The sequence below is a fragment of the Centroberyx affinis genome, unplaced genomic scaffold, assembly GCF_046629955.1.
Source record: "Centroberyx affinis isolate AG114_WGS23_722 - 3 ecotype Tasmania unplaced genomic scaffold, CSIRO-AGI_Caff_v1 ptg004288l_1, whole genome shotgun sequence".
Lineage (NCBI taxonomy): Eukaryota > Metazoa > Chordata > Actinopteri > Beryciformes > Berycidae > Centroberyx > Centroberyx affinis.
The window spans coordinates 364,849-387,778 of record NW_027282008.1 but is presented as its reverse complement, the minus strand read 5'-3'; the positions used below and the strand labels follow the sequence as shown (position 1 = coordinate 387,778).

Genomic DNA, 22,930 nt, shown 5'->3' with positions numbered 1-22,930 from the left:
GAATCTTTGGCTGTAGGGCTGCATCTAACGATTATTTTCATTGTCGATTAATCTGTCGATTATTTTCTCGATTAATCGATTAGTTGTTTGGTCTATAAAATGTCAGAAAATGGTGAAAAATGTGGATCAGTGTTTCCCAAAGCCCAAGATGACGTCCTCAAATGTCTTGTTTTGTCCACAACCCAAAGATATTCAGTTTACTGTCATAGAGGAGTAAAGAAACCAGAAAATATTCACATTTAAGAAGCTGGAATCAGAGAATTTTTACTTATTTTTCTTAAAAATGACTGATTAATTTGATTGACTGATTAAAATGACTGATTAATTTGATTATCAAAATAGTTGGCGATTAATTTAATAGTTGACAACTAATCGATTAATCGATTAATCATTGCAGCTCTATTTGGCTGAATTGAATCCAGATATGAAAAGGCATTTCTTAGTCGTATTAACAGGTTTTGAATGAACACACATTGAATGCTAGTAAAATCCACTGCTTTGAATGAGACAGCATACAGCATTTGGTTGTTCAATAAAAGTAATTTATTGAAAGTGTTGAACTGATTGAGCAAACCAACAAGACATGTGCACTCATAAAAGAAAAAAAAAGACCAGTCATATGTTATTGCCATGGCAACCATGGCATCTCTCCTGTTATGACAGTTATATACTTTTCGTTATATTTCTAATAAAAAAGTATAATCCGATAGCAGTCATTAGCGTGAGTCATTCAGTGGATCAGCCCTTTTAGTGCTCTACATTTTAAATCCCACATTGCTAATGTGGCCATGTTCAGAAACCAGTTTCTACTTCTTTAACATTTGATATAAAATATTATAGAACACATTAGATGCAGTATGTAGACACAACAACCACATACCATAAAGGGTTGAACATACTAACCTCTTAGAAATAAATGTGACACAAACTCTTGGTAGTGTATGAGATACTGTGTGTGTGTGTGAGTGTGTGTGATGTAGTTTACGATGGTTTCTGAACAAGACCTCCATGCTGTACTGTTGACGATCACAAAACCATAGTAACCCACCTGGTCGGAGCCTAGCAACAACATAATCATTCAGTCTCTGAGCCATTTCCTACACTGTATTCCAGTGTCTGATGGATAAATACATGTCATGGTTGACAAATCTCTCTGAGCAAAAATACAAGCATTAAAATACAGCTAATTATCTCCTGTTCCTAGCAAAGTGGCAGAACCCAATTTATTCATATCAAAATATGTTATCAACTTTTATCAAAATCATTAAATCTTTACATTTCAGTAAGACTTTTCTTCACCAAAGCCATATAGCCTTCTACATTATCATCTCACATTTCAATAAAACCCATCAGTGTGGGTACTCTTCAGGGCTCATCTAGGCACTACCTGGCTCTCCGAATCCTCCGGCAAAACATTGGGGCGAGTCACAGTAAGACCCTGCCCATATATTTGTCAAGTAAAGGTATCCCTACCAGCACACAGAGCTAAATATCAAGTGCTTGTCACAGAAAAGTGTAAAAACAGCAGCCAAGGCACAAAACAAAGTCCAGTAGCACAAACCTAAACAAAAACCTTGTGGGTAAATCATGCTGCTAGCCACTCTCTTGTCACAATGACATTCAAAATAGAAAAAGAAACAAAAAAGCACACATACTGTAGTAAGTCCCTATTTCTGAAAGAAGTACATTTTTCTTTTTTTTTTACAAAGGCATCATCATATCAGGCATGGGAAGCGCCTATCCTACAGGGATTTGTTCTTCTTTTGTGCACCAGGGGGCACCATAACTATTCTAAGAAGTGATCTTAAAACATGACATTGACAAAAACCTACCACAGAAAAATATATCTTTATCCCACAAATACATACTGTATGTAAGGGGTTTCTGCAGACGCTATCCTATGTATTCTGTCAAAGATTAAAACAATTTATCTCTCGAAGTTACCTCTTCAGTAAATCGTTAGAAAATTAGGCTATACAGTGATCTATCAACAGATTAACTACAATCAATTTTCTTCACTAGGCTATGTACAATCAATCATACTGTGTATTCTGGGTACAAAGCTAGGAGAGTGAATTACTATTTATATATAGTTTTAGTATGTGCAGTTTAAAAGATGTCATAACATTATATTAAATAACAGCTTGATTTTGTATAAAAAGCTAACTTGAATGTCATTTAGTTATTTCTTCTAGGTCAAGAAAGGGATAACAAATGCATTCTAACAGAGTCGGTACTAATATCCTAATGTATTTACAAACAATCCATTATCATACAGTGAAAAAACACCTAAGGCAAGAATATAAAATCTGAAAAACCAACACATACTATTTGATGTGAAAGTAACACACGTATAGCAAATTAAATTCAGTGTTTGATTGTTTAGCCGAATTTATCTTTACAACATTCAGTAGCATGGGTGACAGTAATAAGGTATATATCCCTAATACCTGCCCTGATCTGAAATCATAAATGGACCAAGTGGGACGTACACAAGCCATAAATATTAATCACATGTCAGTATTGATTTAATCTCCAGTGGTCGGAAGGAGAAACACATCTTTCGTCCGGTGAGGCTGGTCAGATGGGGAAGGGGACAGTTTCACTATCTGGCTTTGGGCAGCCTGCTGTTCATACTCCTCTGGTTGGTCAGGTTGTTCAGGACACAGTTGTTAGCCAGCGATGCCAGTTTGGAGTTGATTGTACCCTTCCTCTGCTCCCAGCTGCGCTCCTCCTCTTCCTCCTCAGGCTCCTCCTCTTCCTCGTCATCGTCGACCTCACTCTCCTCATCGCTGCGTTCATCTCGCTCCACCTACAGAGACAAAATGACTGTATGTACCAAAGTGACAGCACTCCTTACTCTTTATTTGCTGAATGCACTGAATGAGAAGAGCTTGTGTCTTGTCTTGGGTTAAAGCATCAATAGATTATATATCCTCAATAACAGACTAAATTAAAGTGGATTGTCTGTATTTCCTATACAGTGATATGATTCCCACAGAAAGCACAGAGCTGTGTAGTTTGACACAGCTTTAACAAAGGAGTCCTCTCACCTTGCCCAAGAACACAAACTTGTAGACCATGCGCAGGATGAGATAAGCCCAGAAGATGTGCAGTGCCTGCAGCACCAACAGCAGGGCATTGAAGAAGTAGTAACCAAAGTAGGGCTGGAAGTAATCCAGAGACACCACCAGGGTTGAGTGGACCACTCTGGAAAACACACACAATGAGAAATAATCACCCAGGTGACCAGGTGTCAAACTGCAGGTACATCAAGACACTTCAAAAATTACAATAAACACATTTTTGGTATTTTCTCAAGTGTTGACCCACTCTCCTGGGTCGTGTGCAGAAACCAAGCAGCTTAATACAATAGCAAATGACTTCACATGTAAACATATTCAATCATATTCAACCTACAGGTCCAGTTGATATGATCAGAATATATGCTATCCGTTCATAAATCAAGTGCACTTCAATTTACTAGTACAGTAATATCAGTGAAATAGTTGCACTACCTGAAGCTGCTACTAACAGACATTAACATTTTGCTCGTCTGTGTCAAATTTCCAATGTTATTCTCTGATTTTGTTGCCTGGTCCTAACCAGACTCTTTGATCCATATAGACCCGAATGTGTACAGCTGGATGGGAAGTCTAGAGCACTAGGCTGCTGATTATGTTCCCATGTAAAGGAAGCATAACATGAGAATGGTGGGAAACATAGCAACCATTGACAATGCCCTCCTTCATTATATTACCCTTGGCTGTGACATGATATCTCCTTTAAAGTACTATTTTCCACCAGCATGTCTTACCTGCCAGGGAACACGACCAGCCTGGTGACCAGGAAGACCAGAGAAAAGATGACAAACAGCGTGTCGCATGTCTTCCTCCAGCCAGCATAGTTGAACATCTTAGCAGACTTAGGGGGGAAAGGATAGTCGTAGTTAGTTATCACAGAATGCACAAAGAAGGCACCAAACACTCTTAAAACATTGCAGTCTCGCTAACCACAAGGCTACCCTAACCCTATTTTATTAACTTTGATTAATGGAAGAATAGTGTTTTAAATATTTGAAATTAAACTCAAATTAAACAAAGCACACAGTGGCACAGTATACAGTAGATAAAACATCACTTATTAGGCAATGGCAGCTATTCAACTAGTTAAATATTCAAATTAAGGACATATTCAAGTACTGGGACAATTTATATTCTAAATACAAAACAAGCCTGCATATTCCAAAATGCTCCCTATAGTCTAATGTGCAGTTGAAAAAAAGGAAATTGAAGGGTTTTGCTCCGAAATGAGACACCTATTACAAAATAACTGTTAGGACAGAGATATTGAATGATGAACTTCAGGCAGTGAAGGTCAAAAGGACATACAGCACCTTGGATTAATTTAGTCAACTGGTCAGTTTGGATATTTGAAATTCTAACATAAATAATTCAGTGGTTCTACATTTATGGTTCTACATGCGATTTCCTTAATAATTACTAGTTATAAAATATATTAGAATTAGTCATTTCTACTAGACAAGTTCAGTGCCTGGCTGTACGAAGTCTCTGGCTGAACCTGAATACTATTGTCCCTTTTTGCCTTGCGTCAGAGGACAGACGGCAGCCAGTCATGCCTCAGGTCACATGACAAGTTCTACATATTTCATCAGCTCCGAAATGACGGTGACAATCATTATTTTCAGATGTTATCAGTGAAATGTGACACCCAGGCAAAACAGCTTCATAAAACCAGGAACAAAGGCCTTATTGTCCTGCTGGCCTCAGAGTCTCTCAGGAGGTCAGAATTTAGCAGCCACAAAGGGTATTTTTATTTTTACCACAGACTGTAATGCATTGCTGTTTACAACCCCGATGTGTTCGATTATACTGGACTCAGATTTATATTGTGTTAGGGGTGTAAGAATGGCAATACTCCAGCAGTGAATACACAATGCCTGTATTCAAGTCTAGTTCCCCGTGACCTTTCTGTGAAATGACTGTCAGGAGAGTCGAAGAAGAATGAACACACTGTACACAGTCATGTGCAACTTTTTCTGCATTTCCCAGAATTGCATATCAATAGGCTTTACTTTGTAGCCAGTGACATTCATTCACCTTTCAATTCTTTAGACTCATTTACATCAACGTCATTTTGTATTTCCTCATTCTCTTGCCTCTAAAAATGTGCATGACAAGGTCTGGGAAGGATTCCTCCTCGTAGTTCCTCCTCAAATATATTCTTAACAATGGACTCAGGGAGGATGCAAGGAGGGAAAGGAACAAGGAAATTATACTGTTTCTAATGTTTCAACAGGGATGAATGAATCATTTAACAAGTATCGGAATTCAGCTCTGGTGTTTTACCTCCAGGAGGAAGTCGGAGGAATCGTGCACCAACATCACCAGTGTGCCAACCCGCACATAGTTGGCACAGTAGGAGAAACCAATGAGGAAAATGGTAGCAATGTGATGGATTATCTGCTCCTTGAAATCCTGGAACACACACACACACACACACACAAAAAGACCACACAGTATTAGGAAGATATAGTATAACCCGAGCTTCAGCAGTTCTGCATCTGTGGTCTTGTAAATCAGTACAGTCCATGAACTAGAAAGACCGATTTATATACCGTCCAGATTGATTTGTTGTTGTGTTTCAATATCAAATTTCCTTCATCAGCATCTTACAACCTCATATGAATCAGTACTGTACCTGACACCAACTACAAACAGACTTCAGTCCATGTGTTATATTCATGGAGTGGAGTATCTGACCTTTATAATTAGTTCCCAGTAATTTTGAGAGATAGTTGGTAGCTTAACAATATAGTCTGGATGGTTTGGCTAGGCTACATTTAGGTTGGGTTGGTTTAGTTTCTGGGGATGGGGCCGGCATAAGACTGAACACACATATCCATTTTTTTCTTTTATTTCTGCTGTAGTGTATTTATACATTATGTAAAAATAAATAAACTAAAAAACCCATTCTGAAGTGGATGACGATTCTAAATCCTGCATCCCCTTGAGAAAATAGTCCTCACCCGGTTTTAGAATGGGAACATTTGGAAGTACACAAAGTTGTGATGTAATCCAGTGCAGCAAATAATCCAGTGCTTAATCCAGCATTAAGTATAATCGTACAAGAGGAAAACAAATTACTGACGGTTAACGGTTCAATCGACATTTGGAGTGCACGATGCAAAAAAAAACAAGTCCAAACGGAGGTTGAGTGATGACATTTGGCTTTTGGTTTTGACCATTTGATTAAAAGCTCAAATCCCAGGCGGCAGATAAGAGGAAATATAACACCCATCAGACAAGATAACTGTTGAACAGACTGTGAATGGACTAAAAGCACTTTCAAAAGCAAGAGGAAGCTATTCTGCTAAAGTGAATGAGTGAGTGTGTGTGTGTGTGTGTGTGTATGTATGTGTGTGTGTGTGTGTATGTGTGGGTGCGTCCTTGAGAATCAGGTTCACACTCACTTTTCGCTTGACATCCACAGAGACACAGAGAAGCAGCGACCAATAGAAACCCAGTTCCATGATGTAATACCAGTAATGAGCATCAGCCACAGGCTAGAGAATGAGAGAAAGAGAGAGAGAGAGACAGTGTGTTAAAGTTTACATAGAAATGTGTCATTTCCATAACTGCACTTCTCTGTGTAGTACAGGGAAAAGATACTGTAGATAAAGCCTTATGTGTACAATAAGTGGATATTAATTAAAGGTATACAGGTGACTTTTTTGGCAAATAACCTCTTTGATCAACAACAGTTTCACCTCTTTGCACTCAGTACTTAGTGCTCTACAGTGCTTTTGAGATGCTAAGATGGTATTTATCATCCACTGAACACACAGTACAATAAAACATTAGCAGGCAACATGACAAACTCAATAACCCCCTGACACATTTTGGTGAAACTGCTGCCAGTCTCTAACCACAACAGTAAGTCAATCCAAGTGCTTGTATTGCGAAAAAAACAATTGGTGTATTCCTTTAACTATATTAATAAAACAGCGAGGAAGAGGTCAATCAAGAGCTAACAGAGTGGAATGGACTGATACTACAGATCGCCTTCGGCTCCATCCCACACCTGTGGGCTGAGAAAGATTCATTTGACCATAAAAAACACCACAGCTGAGCATTTACAACTTGACCCTGTCTGGTGTGTGTGTGTGTGTGCGTGTGTGTGAGTGTGTGTGTAGTGCTGAAATAGAGAAACTCATGGTTCAGCACACCTGGAGCACATGAATGACTGGTCAAGGCTCTGGAGACTCTCCACACATCAGAGCGTCTTTTACACTCCCATACAGTGCATACCGCAAACCACAACTTGCTTTCAAAAGTGGGAAATGAGTGTACTTTCAAAGAGAGTGGCGGTGCGCTATCTAAAATCAAAACACCGAACCTCTCGCAGAGCATGCAGCACTCAAAGTCCCCAGCAACACAATAGAAGGAAGCTGACTGAAGCGTTTAACCCCTAAAAACACATCCTCCCTCTCTGCTAGAGGCCACAAAACCTCAGAAAAGGAAAAGGTCAGCAGCATTATGGCTGGGCAGGGGCTGTAATCGGTGTAACTGCAGATAAAGAGAGCTGCAGGCTTGTGTTTTTTTTCTAGTGTTTTCTGTTCGAGGTCATGACCCCCTTGGGGAAGGGCTGGGTCCCCTGGAGGAATGTCTTAACTTTTGGATGAGAAGGAAAAAGAGAGAGGGGGAATGAGCGGAGCTGGAGGAGGCCGACCTCCAGGCATACCGAGCTGTCATCAATTCAGAAATATTAGCCTTTCAAACTCAAGGCAGGGTTAATGAAAACAGAAAGAGCCATTAACATAAAAAAACAACTCTAGTGTAAAGGAAGTGAAGGAATGGACATGAAAGTTAGAGGGAGGGTACCAGAGGGTCTGAGGGTCTGTGTGTGTTGTGGACCCATGGTCAGTGGTGTGGCTAAAGACTGGGCCTGCAGATTTTGGTGGGTCCCTCCCAGCTACTGTTAAAACAATGATTGTTTTTTTTAAAAAGGTGTTTAGTGTGTTGTCTGAAGGTGTCGGAGACTATTTGAAAAGTTTCATTTAAAATCAAAATAACCTACTCTTACTGGCATTGCTGCTTTGCGGATTTATATTATGAGTTACGGGGCATCCGAAGACCTTCGCTCGGTTTTTGAGGATAGATTTATCTGTGTTTTTGAAATATTCACAGATGAATTTCAAATTTTTTTCCAAAAGGGATAAAAACCTTTCATTTTGAATCATGCTGAGTGGAAAGTGTTTTCTGCTCACCTGTTTGGGATAGCCTCTCCAGCACTCTCGGTGGTCCCAGAACCAAGGAGTCTGGAGGATAGAGGAAACATCAACATCAGCGGAGTCACCAGAAGAGCCAAACTCTTGAAGATTAAACCTTGTTAGCAAATAGTAAGTTATAGTGTACAATATGAGAATAAGACCACCTAGGATCATGACATGCATATAAGTCCATAGTGCTCCCACCCTGCAATAAATCAGCCACAAGGAGGGCCAACATTCTCCCATTGTTATTCTTTATGTCTGTGTAAATAGTATGCAACTGTAATAGCTGTTAGCAGACATTAAAGTGATTAATAGACTTACATCAATTAGAGAGCCGAGCCCTGCTGTGAACGCTATAAGGTAGAAGACAAAACGCCAACTGCACAGACAAAAACAAACAAATCATATGAATGAATGATCATTTGATGTCATTCATTACTGTCTATATAAAATAGTTTTGACAGTTTGGGCTTTTGTTTCTATTAATTCATTGTAAAAGAGTGTCTTATAAGCCCATGAGGGCTGGGCATCTTATAGGTGCAGGACACTTAAAATAAAATCAATCAATCAAATCAAATACCTTTTGGAATTAATTCATTTTCTATCAGTATTTTGAAAACACAGATGACTCTGATTTCAAAAATAACTATATTGTGGGCAAAGAGAAGCAAAACTTTAATCGTAGGCCACAATGTGCTTTACTTTTTGCTACTTTTGTAAGAGTAGACATCAGTTTGTTTTGAAATGGTGGATCTTATATAGGAATGATTTGTTGAATGTGTCAGGGGCATTTCCCCAAAGACCTCAGTAAAGACCTGACTACACAACACCTACCATGAAAAAACATGAAAAAGCTATTTGCACATTGACGGCCCAAAATGGCAGCGAGAGGTAAACGTTTTAACCTTCATCACCCAGACATCAAGTAACGTGACATCACTAAACTGGACACAGTACAGTCATGTTCACCAAACCCGCTGGTCTGTGATGCTTTATACCAAAGGAAACCAACATCGCCTCAATTGGGGTGATGGGACGCTCTTCTCTGTCGCCGCTCCACTTTGTGATTCAGGTTAATAAGACGGGTGTATTCTTACATAAAAATCTTGCCTAGTGCAGCTTTAACGGACAGACATGTAGAAATGTGTTTGTGAAAGGACTCACGACGCCTCGCAGAACTTCTTGGTGTTGCTGGGTCGGTCCTGGTTCCGTCTGTGTCTGAACCAGGTCTGGATCTTTCTCTGGGAGAGTCCACACTGCTTCACCAAGCTCACCACCTCGCTCTACACACACACACACACACATACAAACATACAAATACATGCACACACATACAGGGTTACGCTGAAATTTACATGTGAGAGTATTTTGGTGGTGCATTTGAGTTATCTATCACTACAGCATGCCATGTTTCAGATGTGATGTGTCACCATCCTGAGCTTATTACTGATCTCACTGCCAGTTTCTTTATCACTTTGTTAGAGTTGAATGTAAATATTACAAACCATATATTCTACCTGTCAAAATGGAGGACTCCTATAGTGACAAAAGTGCTTAATCCAATTGTTTGTTTTCTGATGACTGGTGTGTAACAGGATTACTGTTTGTCTCTCTACACACACACACACCCCTCCCTCCATCCTGAGACTTTACACAGTGTTGTGTTTCTGTAGGGAAGCTCCTTGTAACGGGAGACACTTAATTACTCTAAGAACGTGTCATTTTGAGTGAGGGCAGAATGCTGCAAGGGAGTTGATATGATACAGATACAGTAAAGGCCTCAGAAAAAGACAATACACTTTTTATTAATCTGTAGCACACTGGGTAACGTGCATTGTGATATTCTTATAGCTAATGTCAGGTACCTGGTATCTCCAAAATGTTAATGTTTCAGGAATTAAGAAAAAGAACTGATAGATCAATGTTTTGGATTGACAACCGCATGTTTTTGAAAACATACAGTGGGATTTTGAAGGGTTTCATAAGTAGCAAGTGTCATTAAATATTCTCAATCTGTACAGGACCATGCTATCCTTCGATTCAAGTAAAAAATTAGAATCGACAACATTGGAGTTACAAGGTTCTCCCCTGACAACAGTATTATATTGTGCAGTGGTAAATGCATATATATCTTTCATGAATCAATATCCTACTACTTTGACTACCCTGTAATCTGGCTGTGCTGTATGTTCATGGCAGCACAGCAAAGGTATCAGACAGGTGCAGCTGGTAGAAAATCCGCAGCAGGCCGCATGGAAATGGGAGATTTCCAAATAAGTCACAACACACACACTAAAATACACACATGCACACAAATACACACACACACACTCACAATCATCAATGCAAAGAACAATGCTCATGGAACAATGCTCATGGAGTAGTATTTTTAGTATTTCTATTTGATTAGTTAAGTCACTTGTGCTGACAGGTGCAGAGCCCTGCATGTCCACACAGGAACATCTGAGTCCTGATGCCAAACAAAACCAAGAGGTGGGTGGAGGATTTCCATATGACCTTCTATAACCTTCTGTTACTTGACTCTCTCTGCACTAAGAAACACACAAGCAACACCAAAAATGAGACTAGTTCATAATTGTTATTACTTTTTAATGCAGGGATTAACAGACATTTCTGAGAAGTAGTTTCTTTTATATCCAAGCTAGATCAACATCTAAGGTGTTATAAAATCCTTTATGTTTATTCACAAAAGGTAATGGTGGCTATAAAAGGTGACGATGACAGCCGAACAGTCACAAGGAAGTAGCAACATAATATTCACACAGTGCAGAACCACCTATTACAAAACATTTAAGTTTCCTGCATCATGACTAGTTACCTTATCAAACACCTAGTATGATTCACCTACTCTAGTATGATTCATGTGAGCTCCGGGAACTACCTTTTTTTTAACCTGCTATGACTTCCTCTAGAGACAGCCGACAACTTGCCCAAATCAAGCTAAAACATACAGTCATACAATCCTCCAGTTGAGCCATGCAGCCACACTCAATTCACTATGCATTGGAGTTAATGCCCCCAAAAAACAAAGCTGAAATTGTCTCAATGCTAGAACAAATACCATTTTTAACATTGACCTTTTCACTGTGTGTTTTCATTTTCAAAGGTATGTATTTCACAAACTTCTGCAAACGCTTACATTAGTAGGATATCAGGCCTTTTGCTTTAATGTTCCTGTAACCTATAAACGCTTGAGGGTGAGACTCATAATGAGTTGACTGGTCTCTCCAGGTGAAAACTCCCATCAGGCTTTGCATCTGTTCTGCAGAGTTATATGGCCTATCTGTGCACTCGTTTGGCATTAAACATGACTTCCAGACAGTTTTACCTCTGCATGCTGCAACAAACTGATTGAATTTGCTGAGGTAATATCATTACTGTGGACTAGAGAGATTTTCTATAGTCAGCAAAAAAGGGAATGCAGTATAGAGTGGTAGTGCACGAATCTCTCATGCATGCCAATCTGTTCCTGGTTATTACTGATGTACTGTACGATCTGTACTCCATTAACGTTGACAGAGGGACTAAGAGTTGTGTGTATGCAGGCATAAAGGCCTGTGTGTGTGTGTGTGTGTGTGTGTGTTACAAATACACATATAGACCATAGGAATACGAACCTGTGAAGGCTGCCGATTGTTCTGTTTGTAGAAAGTCTCCAGCTTTGGGACAGAAGGGGCTCGAATCCGAATCCGGTCCTTAACACCTAAATGTCTACTTAACGGGAGAGCAATGAGCCTGGGAGAGCAGAACACAGGAGAGTAGAGTAGAGGAGAGGAGAGGAGAGGAGAGGAGAGGAGAGGAGAGGAGAGGAGAGGAGAGGAGAGGAGAGGAGAGGAGAGAGGAAAAAAACACCATTTATTTTCCATATCCTGACAGTACAATAACTGTAATTATCAAGACAGAGAGATTCATTACGGTGTAATGACATCAACAACAACAGTCCAATGTGTGAGCCTACAGTACAGTACAGTGCAGTGGGAACAGGATAGCTCATTATGCCAGTCCTGACAGCCTGTAGAGCAGCTCCCATGGGCTTATTGTGACATTTGGCCAGACAGCCTTTGTCATTAGCCGATATGCAATCAAGAGACACTTGATCTGCGTGTGTGTGTGTGTGTGTGTGTGTGTGTGGGTGAGAGAGAGAGAGAGAGAGACAGACAGAGAGAGAGAGACAGAGACAGACAGAGACAACGTGAGTGTAAGCACAGGAGAGATGTTTTGATAAAAGTGTGCATGCTTGTTTGTGTGCATGTGTGTGTGTGTGTGTGTGTGTGTGCATGTGTGTGTGTGTGTGTATGTGTGTGTGTGGAGGGGGGTACACGTGCGTCTGTGCATGCGTGTAGGTGTGTAACTCTAGCGCAGAGATAATCATCCTGAATGAAGTGGGCAGGGAGGGAGAGATCAGAGTGGATGAGAAGGTCAGGATAGCTTTACACAACGACACTACAGTTCTCTGGTTACAGGAACCTCCACCACACACACACACACACACAAACACACACACACACTCACACCACAACAGAGGAAGCACCAGCTGCGGCCTGAGCTACTCAAATGAAGACACACCTTTTCACCTTCCAGCTGACTGACCTGCTGCTCAGACGTAAACAAAACCTTAGAAGCTCAACTTCCCATCTCCGTCACAACAACTATCAGGCTGTCAAGTGGATACACAGATGCACACACACACACACACACACACACACACACACACACACACACACACACACACCGACAAACACAGGTGCATGCTGGTATTCACCATATGCTGTTATTCACTGCACCCTGCTCTGCTGCTCCTAGTACATATAATGTTACTACTCGTGCTAATAAATACCTGATGAAGATACAAACAAACAAACAATGGTAATGGTTTTACAGCAGCAGCCAGCTGGCCAAGTGCATGCAGTGTTCAACATTAGGACAGACTACACACAGTATCTGATAACGGAAAGCATGCAAAAAACGAGTCTCCTATCTGTTCATCCATCACATGTCTCTACGTTCTGTCTGCAGCGTTCTCTGCCTTGAATTCCTGTCCTGCTACTAACAACCAACTAATAGCAATACTAATCGACTGTGCAGGCACTTTGACCATGAAGCTGCCCCCTATACACCCTTACTTTTCAGGTTTAACCTTTTTTTTTTTTAACTCTACCAGATTTAGATTCATACAGTCACACATTATCGTACCTTGGCACTGCCCAGTACAACATTAGCTGCTTTGCTCAAGGGAACCTCACACTATTTGTTGAGGGAAGGGAGAGAATTACTCATTTATTTTCCCTGCTTGTCTGGGGATTCTTACCAGCAACCTTCTGATCACAAACCTTCTTATCTAACCTCTTGTCTACCGCCCCATATTGCCAATTGAAGAAGAGATTGATTCACCAATTCGCATTCTTATGTGCTCAACAAGTTATTTTTCCCTAGAATTTATATATAGGCCGAGACTAGCCTGAAATGTATTCACCTACTACACAGTGTCAATCAGATCCTGGGAAATTAGAAGTTCAATAAATAATGAACACTTGTTGGGTGAATCCTATCTTACATGACATCATCTCGGCAAAGTGGCCTAGTGTTTACAGAGACCGTCCTGTAACCAAATGATCACACGCTCGATTCCTGCAATGGCGTTGTGTCTTGTCAAAGTGAGCTGGGTGCTGCACCTCTACCTGCTCACTCATTTTAAGCAGCTTTGGACATGAGCATCAGCTAAATGGCTGAAATATAAACTGTAATGTAAATGTAACCTTGGAGGCTGTTAAGTGTCTCTCAAGATGAACAAAGCACACTTCCAGTCCCTCAAATTGAAACTAAACTCTTTTTTTTTTCACGTCTGCTCATCTTCATTATCACCTATCAGAGATAAGACTCCACTCCCTCATCTCGTCATTACAGTGTTTTGAACTTTATTGTGAAGTCTCTAGACACCGCACCAGGACATTTATAATAAGCACTACTGGGAATTTACATTGCACAGTTTCCCTGTTCCCTGTTTCCCTTCTTTACTGCTGATGAGCACTGATAACTATCAACTGCAAGAGGCTGCAGAGGCTATACGTTTTTTCCAGTAATTGCTACACTGAATCAGCTGAGCATCAGTGGCCATTCAGCATCAGGGAGTTCAATTTATCCCATTAGTAGTGTAGGATGCTATATACCTACATCAGCTATAGGGCAAACCTCCGCCATCATCACCATATCACCATTACCCTCCCTTCCCCCAAACACACACACACATTAGATTTGTATAAAGCTGAACCCAATCCCCTTGGGAGGAGAAAGGGCTTTCACAGTGTCAGCAGCTAAAACTGTCCACTCATGATGCCTGCCTGTCTGATCTACACCCTCCATCTGCTGGGAATACATCTGAAGGGTAAAGCAGCCGTTATCCTGAGCTAGCTGGCAAGCCACACACACACACACACACACACACACACACACAGCTTAGCAGGCGGCAAACCAGCCAGTCAGCCAGCCAGGAGGCGAGTCCAAGAGAAAGAGGAAATCAAATTTAATGCTTTTAAATATTTGCTTACACCTGCTGTGAGAGTCAAATGGGTTTGCATTCTATGGCAAGGGGAAGGACATTTATATTGGTTCCTTTACACTGACTTAACACATACTATCAATCATATACCATTCAAGATCATGCTTGTAGGTCCAGCTTAAATATTGGAAACTCTACTGCTCTGCTGAGTCGGTGACTGTGAAAGTTCACGACGAATAAGAAGATCTTGTGTCTATGATTTCAAATGCCGCTTGAGCCGGCTGTGTTGGGGCACAGCAGGGAAGTAGGCAGGTGAGCCTCACCTCTCAAAGACGTATCTAAAGGCTATGAAGCCGAGGGCCAGTGGCAGGGTGTAGAGCAGATCCCTGGGCAGAGGATAGCGGCCCTCAATGTCCTGCATCTCAATGTCCTGCCAGCGGATACCAGGAGGAAGCCAGTAGTCCTCCTGCCACAGCCACTCATCTAATATCGCCTCCATCCTGAGGAGAGGAGAGGAGAGGGGAGGAGAGGAGAGGAGAGGAGCAGAGCGGAGAGGAGCGGAGAGAAGAGGAGGATGGAAAGGACACAAAGATAACAAGTTTTCAGTGTGAGTGTTTGGCGGTCTCCAAAGCAAACCCGACCTGTTAAAACATTGATGTTGTTTTAATATTTATGTCAAACAGCAGCTGGGACCCTCCAGATTAGACATGAAAAGACACAGAGAGGCTACAAGACAGTTTGTTGCATGTTCACACTTCACAATGAGCTCCAGACCGTCTTCCACACCATAAATGTTTACTGGTTTGGTGTAACTTTCTAGCATGGTGCCAATATATGAAAAATACTCTCTTGACCCAGGTTGATTAAACCATAAGCCAGCTCTGTAGTACTTATGTAGGGACCCACCAGAAAAAGCTCCTTTGTGGACCCTGACCCAAGTATAAGCCTATATATGCATCTAAAGAAAACCTGAAAAAAGCAGCCTTAGAGCACGCACACACACACACACACACACACACACACACACACGCATACACACACACACACACACACACACACACACACACACACACACACACAGAGTACCTTTCTGCGATTATGAAATCACATGCTGACAGGCTGATCGGTTTGAGTTTAGAAACCTGCCACATAAATATTACCACAGATCCATATTGATTATAGCGGCACACAACATGATAACGTTTGTCATAACAGCCTGCTGTCAGCTGGCAGCAGGACAAACCAAAACACCCGAACAACAACAACAGCGTTGCCAGAAATAAAGCGCAGCGGAATAGGCGTAGGAGGACACACGCCTTCCCCACAGAGACAAATACATCAGGTTTTATTCTAAAAGCCATGCAACATATAATGATGATCATATGAAGCCTCGCAGCGCTGGAGAAGCCTGCCTCTTACATCCTGCTATAGCCGAACAGCCTTGATTGAACAGCCCGATCAGAAAAACAGCCTATGTTGTCAAGCAGATCAACCTCTCAAAACCCCTAGAAACCCCTAAATGCCCAGCTGTAAAAGAATAGAAATGCAACATAGGGGTTACCTGTCCGCGCTCTTGTGATGGGGATGGGAAGCACACAGAGGCAAATGGGCGAGGAGGAGCGTTTGACGCAACCTGCTCCTGCTGGGGGCGGAGGGACGCGCTGTCATCATCATCTCATTGGGTTTTATGTCACTCAGCATGGGATGAGCATATGGTCTTTATTTTGTAGCCCCGAGACACGCGTTTTATGAGCCGATCATCATCACAGCACAACACGGCACGCTGCAGTTCTCTGACAATGGACAAAATCATAATAGTTATGAAAATGTGCTGCCCCACATTAGACACTGTGTGATTCACTTGGTCAATCTTAATAAGTCAATTAGTGTCATATTAAGTCTCAAAATCTGTTGTTGTTTTTTGTTTGTTTTTTGTTGTTTTGTTTTGTTTTTTTGTGAGACATTCTCTCATTGGCGAGATAGCTACTTGTTTCCATGCAGTTTCACTTGTTTCAGGAAATTTCTAAAAACAACTGTCAATATCTTCTAACAAGGCTGAATAAAGCAGATCACTCTAATATTCAAGAAGTTGATTTGCTTTGGAAACAAGTGAACCTGTCTCACCCCACAGATCTTTTTTTTCACTTCTTTAAAGATAAATCTGATTCTCACACTCAATGCAAAATGACTTGAAAGACTTGGTAAGATGGATTTTTTTGTTGTTCAGTGAACTACTAAAGGGCAAGTCAATGCCTAACCTGCTGAAACTACTGCAGTTGACCATCTTTGCTTGTGGCAGCATTACCTGTTTTGGCTATTAGTCAACAAAGAGCAACACGTAGGAAATTTCTGGAAAAAACCACAGGAGTCTGTCTCTTGTCCTACTTCCCTCTTGTCCTACTTCTTAAGGTGTGTAAAGGGAAATGAACAGTGACATAAGGAGGGAGTGCATGATTAAAAAGGGGGCCATCCAGTTTTCCTAAATAGTAACAACTCTGTAACCAAAAGGCATGCTGAAAAAAACACAACACATTTTAATGGTTATTCCACCATAGGTTTGTTGTTTGGTGCTTGCCCATTATATATGCCATTCATCAAAGCATCTTCTTCCTTTTGCACAAATAATTACAGCAACGAAACACCTGAAGCTCAAGCAGCTGACACAGTCAGGAGTGAAATGGATTATACAAGTTTATCTGGGTTTTGCAAGAACCAGACTGGGTTTAGAGGGAACACAGATCAGACAGGGGGGAGAATACAATGGAAAACAAGGCGGTATCGGTGGAGTTTAGGAGAACTTCATTTTGCTTCTACATTGTGTGACAGAGGGCTTATTATTTTAGTTGCAGGTAGCCCATAGTGACATTTATAATTAGCATGGATGCATGGTGTGTCAGGTGGGGGGGACCAACATTGGGATTTGGTCAGTCCTTCCAAGAAAATATAGGTTACATACACGCACACACACACACACACACACACACACACACACACACACACACACACACACACACACACACACACACACACACACACACACACTGGTGAACTCATTATATTGATACACAAAGGGACTAGTCTATGACATTAGCCATGTATTTTAGAGGAATCTCAGCTTTTTCAGATCTGCAAAGCATGCAAATACAGTATCTTTTCTTGGTTTTGAGGAGGTCTTTTTTTTTAACATCACTGGTTGGTAACCCCCCCCCCTGTATTTTGTGCCACTGCTAATTAGTAAAATCATTGTTTCCCAGAATTTGGAACTTTTTATGGAGCCAGTTTCTCGTTTACTGTTGTGCATAAACAAGTCATGTCACAGTTTATCATTAAAGGTATTTATCAACCCAGAGGAAACTCAGGAGGAGACTCATGCAGTCTTGGGTGGAACCTAACTTCCACAGAAGGGGAATCTGGTGCGGAGATTTTTTTTTTCTTGTCATTGATAACAATCGACAGTCGAGTTAAGGAGCTGATAACATTTACTCATGCTCACATGATGCTGCCTTTCATACCAATCATACTCTAACAGCACTCTCTGTATTGCAAAAAGCTATGAAGCATGAGGTAAATATTTGGAGGCGGAGGTGGTGATGGGGTGTAATAGTTTTTAATGTAATATGACTGGTGATAGGCACTTAGGATGGTGGAGGCAATTTTGCACCTAGATTTCTATGGCTATCAGCTCAAAAATGCTTGAATGCCATCAGTGTTGATCTTGACCTATGGAGAGCAGAGTATTTATTTATTTTTTTCCTTGGTTGACATGATTTCTCTTCACATTCTCCCTTAATTAGAAAAGAAAAAACACAGATGAATACAGTTAATCAGGAGTATCCTTCTGCCTTACACCCTACATGGCAACACCTATATCTTTGCACAAAATAGGGAGCAGCTGACAGCGTATCAAATGTCATTGAGCTGAAATGTACAGATCCACAGAAAGCACCCTTGTGTGTCACATATTAGTTACATGTTATGCATAGTGAAGATTTCTAATCTGGGCTGCACGGTGTCCTTCACATGACACTATACAGTATCTGTAATTCGTTCTCCCATAGCTGTTCTCCTTCATGTAGGACTGCTATGAACAAATTAGTGAATGACCGCACTTAATTGCATTTTTGAAAATAGTTTTATTGATGTGCCACTTGAGAGCAAGTCTGGTACGTTAAATGCAGTTTATGAAATATTGCATATCTTTTTAACCCACATACTGCCAGTGGCAAAGCAAAGCCACTTTTGCAGGAGGCTGGGTGTGTCCTCAGTTTCCTCTTTGAAAGATCACCATGTCTGTGTGTGAGGCAGCACTTCTTTCTGGAAACCAACCTCTCTCTCTCTCCCTCTCTCTCTCTCTCTCTCTCTCTTTCCTGGGGAATTCAAACAGAGTGTGTGTCTGCCTCTGAACACGTTGCAGACTGAGCATGTGATTCCTCTGAAGCAGTTATGACGAAGAGATGTAGAGGTGATTATTTACTGTAACCTTGGGGCAAATGTTGCAATGACGGATACACTTGAATGTTAACACACACACACACACACCTACACACACACACACACACACACACACACACACACACACACACACACTCACACAAAAGAAGGATTATATTCTGCAAATTTCTGTCTGTGTTATCAGCTGGCCTCAGAGAGTGATTTACAGCTGCAGGTTTGTCTTCAGGGTCAGGATTGAGGTTTGCTGTGTTTTGCTTTTGTCCCCCAGAGTGGCACCACAGAAACCCTGATAAGGCTTCTGGTTGACAGGTTTACTTGTTGCCACGACGATAGCATCTCTATAGCGAGGGCAGCGTCATTTCCCTGGCCGGGTGTGATCTGTTATCGCTGCACGTTTGTTGTGTTAGCGATCTGCTTTCTGTGTTTGACGTGCCAGGCCTAATGCTTTTCATGTCTTTATGCCTGTGGGACGAGCCTTTCCCTACACATGCTCACACAAACACACAAACAGACACACACACATGTACATGCTTCAAACATGCACACACACACACTCACTCATACACCCACAGACACACACACAGAGACACACTTTTTTGCTTCCCCCTTGTTTAAAGAGGGTTTACTTGTCACAGCGCATGTTTGCCATCAGGCTCCAGGCAAAATAATGAATTTTCTCAAGGTAAGCCATGAGCGAATAAATTATGTTATTAGACCTGAGATGGAATGTGTCCTGACTGGAGTAATACTGTATTATCTAACCTCATTTAGTCGATCACACTGGCAGCATCTATACACATGTGAACAGAAGCATAGTGGCATGAACACACAAACACACACATACAGTTGCCTGCATACACACAGGCAACAGAGAGAGACACCCCCGGATCCCGATGAACAAAGATGTTGCAACATCTTAAAACAGCAGTGTTGCAAAAAAGATCAACTCAAAGTTGGTTTTGAAATTAGGCCAGAGAACTTTATACTGTGGTTTTCTCATGAAAGTAAAACTGTGTGTGTGTGTGTGTGTGTGTGTGTGTGTTGGACAGCTATTATTGTTGTAACGCGCAGAACGCTGGTGTCCAAACAAGTATGGCAGCCAGTGAGCTCATTTCCTGTTTCACAGCCAATCACAACACAGATGCACAAACACAGCAGTGGGCAAGGTGCTGAAATTAACCAACACTGAACTTGCAGAATGACACTCTGAACCTGTTCAACTTTAGACCATGTATAAAAGGGGCCCAGACTGCATAAATAATGTTATTTATGTATAATGTATAATCCCTTGGAGTGCATTTAATCCATTGGAATCTTTGTAACCTTATTACCTTAACAGCTTTATTTTGTTTTACCCTGGTCTATTTTGATCTGTTTTATCCTCTTTTCTCTCTCCTCTCCTCTGCTCCTCCTCTCCTCTCCTCTCCTCTCCTCTGCTCCTCCTCTCCTCTGCTCCTCCTCTCCTCTCCTCTCCTCTCCTCCACAGTGAAGGCCTTCTGTGTGATCAAAACTCTTCTCCACTGGCTCCACATCGCATCAAACACAGCTTTTCCCCAACTTTGGTGCTACCTACAGCCACAAGAGGGCTGTAACATTCAAACATAATGAGGACAAAATACAGTGAGCATAGAAAGTGTGAGAACTGTAAATGGTATGCTCCCAAAACAACCTCACCCACTGACGATCCACCATCCACTTCCACGTTGTGTCTTGCTGGGCAGTCCAGGCCTTGGGGAGTCGGGATCATGGAGGCCCCTGCAAGGCCCCTAGCTGGGTCCCCCTCCGTCTGGGCCAACAAAAACACAGCCAGGGAGGTGGGGAATGTGCACAGGAAACCAGTATTTCACAGCAGCAGCAGCGGTGGCGGCGGCTCTGAGCTGAGCTGAGCTGAGCTGCTGGAGGACCTGGCCGGAGCACAGTCACGTTTCAGCCAGGGGCTAGGGGGTATTGGGGGGTGGGGGGGGCTCCTCCAGGAAACACACACTCACAGCTTTCCCACGGGACCCTGACTGGGGATTACAGTGCACACACACACACACACACACACACACACACACACACACACACACACACACACACACACACACACACACACACACACACACACACACACATACTCTAAGTTACATGCACATTTTGGCCCATTTTCCTATGTACTGTCTGTCTGATCTGATTCTCTCATTCTCTCTCTCTCTCTGTCTCTCTCTCTCTCTCATGAGCACACACACATGCGCACACTTTCGCCCATACAAGCCCTCCTGTTCTTCCTTTCCTCCGTTGTCCCCCTGGTCTCTCTCTGTCGTCCCCCTCTCCCTCTCTCTGCCAGGTGTTTTGTCGGCTCCCTGTGGCTGCCAACACAACAGGGCCTCTGTTCTCTGCTGCCTGGGCTTTCTCTCTCTCTCTCTCTCTCTCTCTCTCACATGCATGCTGTCTTTCCCACTCTCACTTTGTCTGCCCCCTTTCTCTCTCTCTGTCTCTCTGTCCCCCTGTCCCTCTATTAATTTCTCTCTCCCCCTCTCCTGCCGTTCCTCCAGCTCTCCACTGTTGTTTCTCATCCTGTTGTTTTTGGCGTCAGTTCCCCCTCGGACCCCCGGAGTGAAGCCAGTTAACTCTCCGGCTCTAAGCTCTAAAGACAACAGCTCAGGCCTCTCCTCCTTACCCCACACCCTCTCTGAGGCCGAGCTAACACAACAACTCGAGGCGTACAGTAAAAATGTTGCTCCAGGGGTAATTGGAAGTCTCCCTCGTTGACAAGGTTTGACCTCATTCCTACCCAGGACTAAAAAGTGCTACCGCTACGTTCCAGCAGAGGGCACCAGATATTGCAGCGTCCTCAGATCTCTGACAGTCTGTATGTCTGGGAGTCTGTAGAGTCTCCACTGTGCTGGCAGAGCGTTTAGACGGAATTTATAATTTCATATGCAAGCCTGAGACTCTCTAGTCTCTCTTGTCTAGAGTTTAATTCATTTATTTGCATGAAATGATGAAAAAAGAAACAAAGAAAGTCCATATGACAAAAACCCAGTGAAGGTCAGTGAAATTTCTACTCTAAGCTGAATAGTAGCAGTGGTTTGAGTGGCCCATATGTCTTCCTCTGTCTCTGTAATGTGATGCAGAGTATATGCACTCTCATTCCTGTGGCTTTGGGAGACCTATGGCTTTATTTGTTTTGCTGCTGACACAACCGTACAATGCATCCTCCGATTAATTTTCATGAAACTGCTGGAAGAAGCAGTTTTTCCTTCATGGTCACCACTCCAGCGACCATACAATAAACAATAGCTATTTTGAGGTCCATCATATGCAGCAAGTGTATGATGGGTGTAGTTTTCCAAATTAATTTCTGTTTTGGAAGCAACTTAGGAAGAGGGAGAACACCTGACCTAATAGAGCGGCCAGCTGTCTGGGTATCCCTCAGTGTGTGTGTGTGTGTGTATTTGTCTGCGTACAGACTTGCGTTTGTGTGCTTGTGTACTCTATGAGAGGTACATTTCCATCCTTCAAGGAGATTACCGAGGCAAACATCAGTAAACTTCAAGTGAGGAAGTTTGATTGTCAAGTATAAAGTCAGCTACAAAGCCTCTCTCACCCACCTGTTTATGGGCTTAATTAACAGGCAAACGTTAAGTCAAATGGAGGGTACGTCATGAGTCGTGTCAGGCTGG

The 22,930-nt window shown here is 42.0% G+C and overlaps 1 protein-coding gene across 1 annotated transcript; it reads right to left on the bottom strand.

Annotated features, from left to right (window-relative positions):
• Nucleotides 1–527: 527 nt before the first annotated feature.
• Nucleotides 528–16,392, bottom strand: LOC139664476 (ceramide synthase 2-like). Its single transcript, XM_071543319.1, has 11 exons — nucleotides 16,375–16,392; nucleotides 15,137–15,313; nucleotides 11,935–12,052; nucleotides 9,461–9,579; nucleotides 8,618–8,675; nucleotides 8,291–8,341; nucleotides 6,494–6,586; nucleotides 5,370–5,498; nucleotides 3,818–3,924; nucleotides 3,054–3,210; nucleotides 528–2,812 (listed from the first exon to the last, which is right to left on the bottom strand). Exons 2-11 carry the CDS (start codon nucleotides 15,310–15,312, stop codon nucleotides 2,606–2,608), a joined length of 1,215 nt encoding a protein of 404 aa, XP_071399420.1. The 5' UTR covers nucleotide 15,313; nucleotides 16,375–16,392; the 3' UTR covers nucleotides 528–2,605.
• Between the last annotated feature and the right edge of the window lie 6,538 nt (nucleotides 16,393–22,930).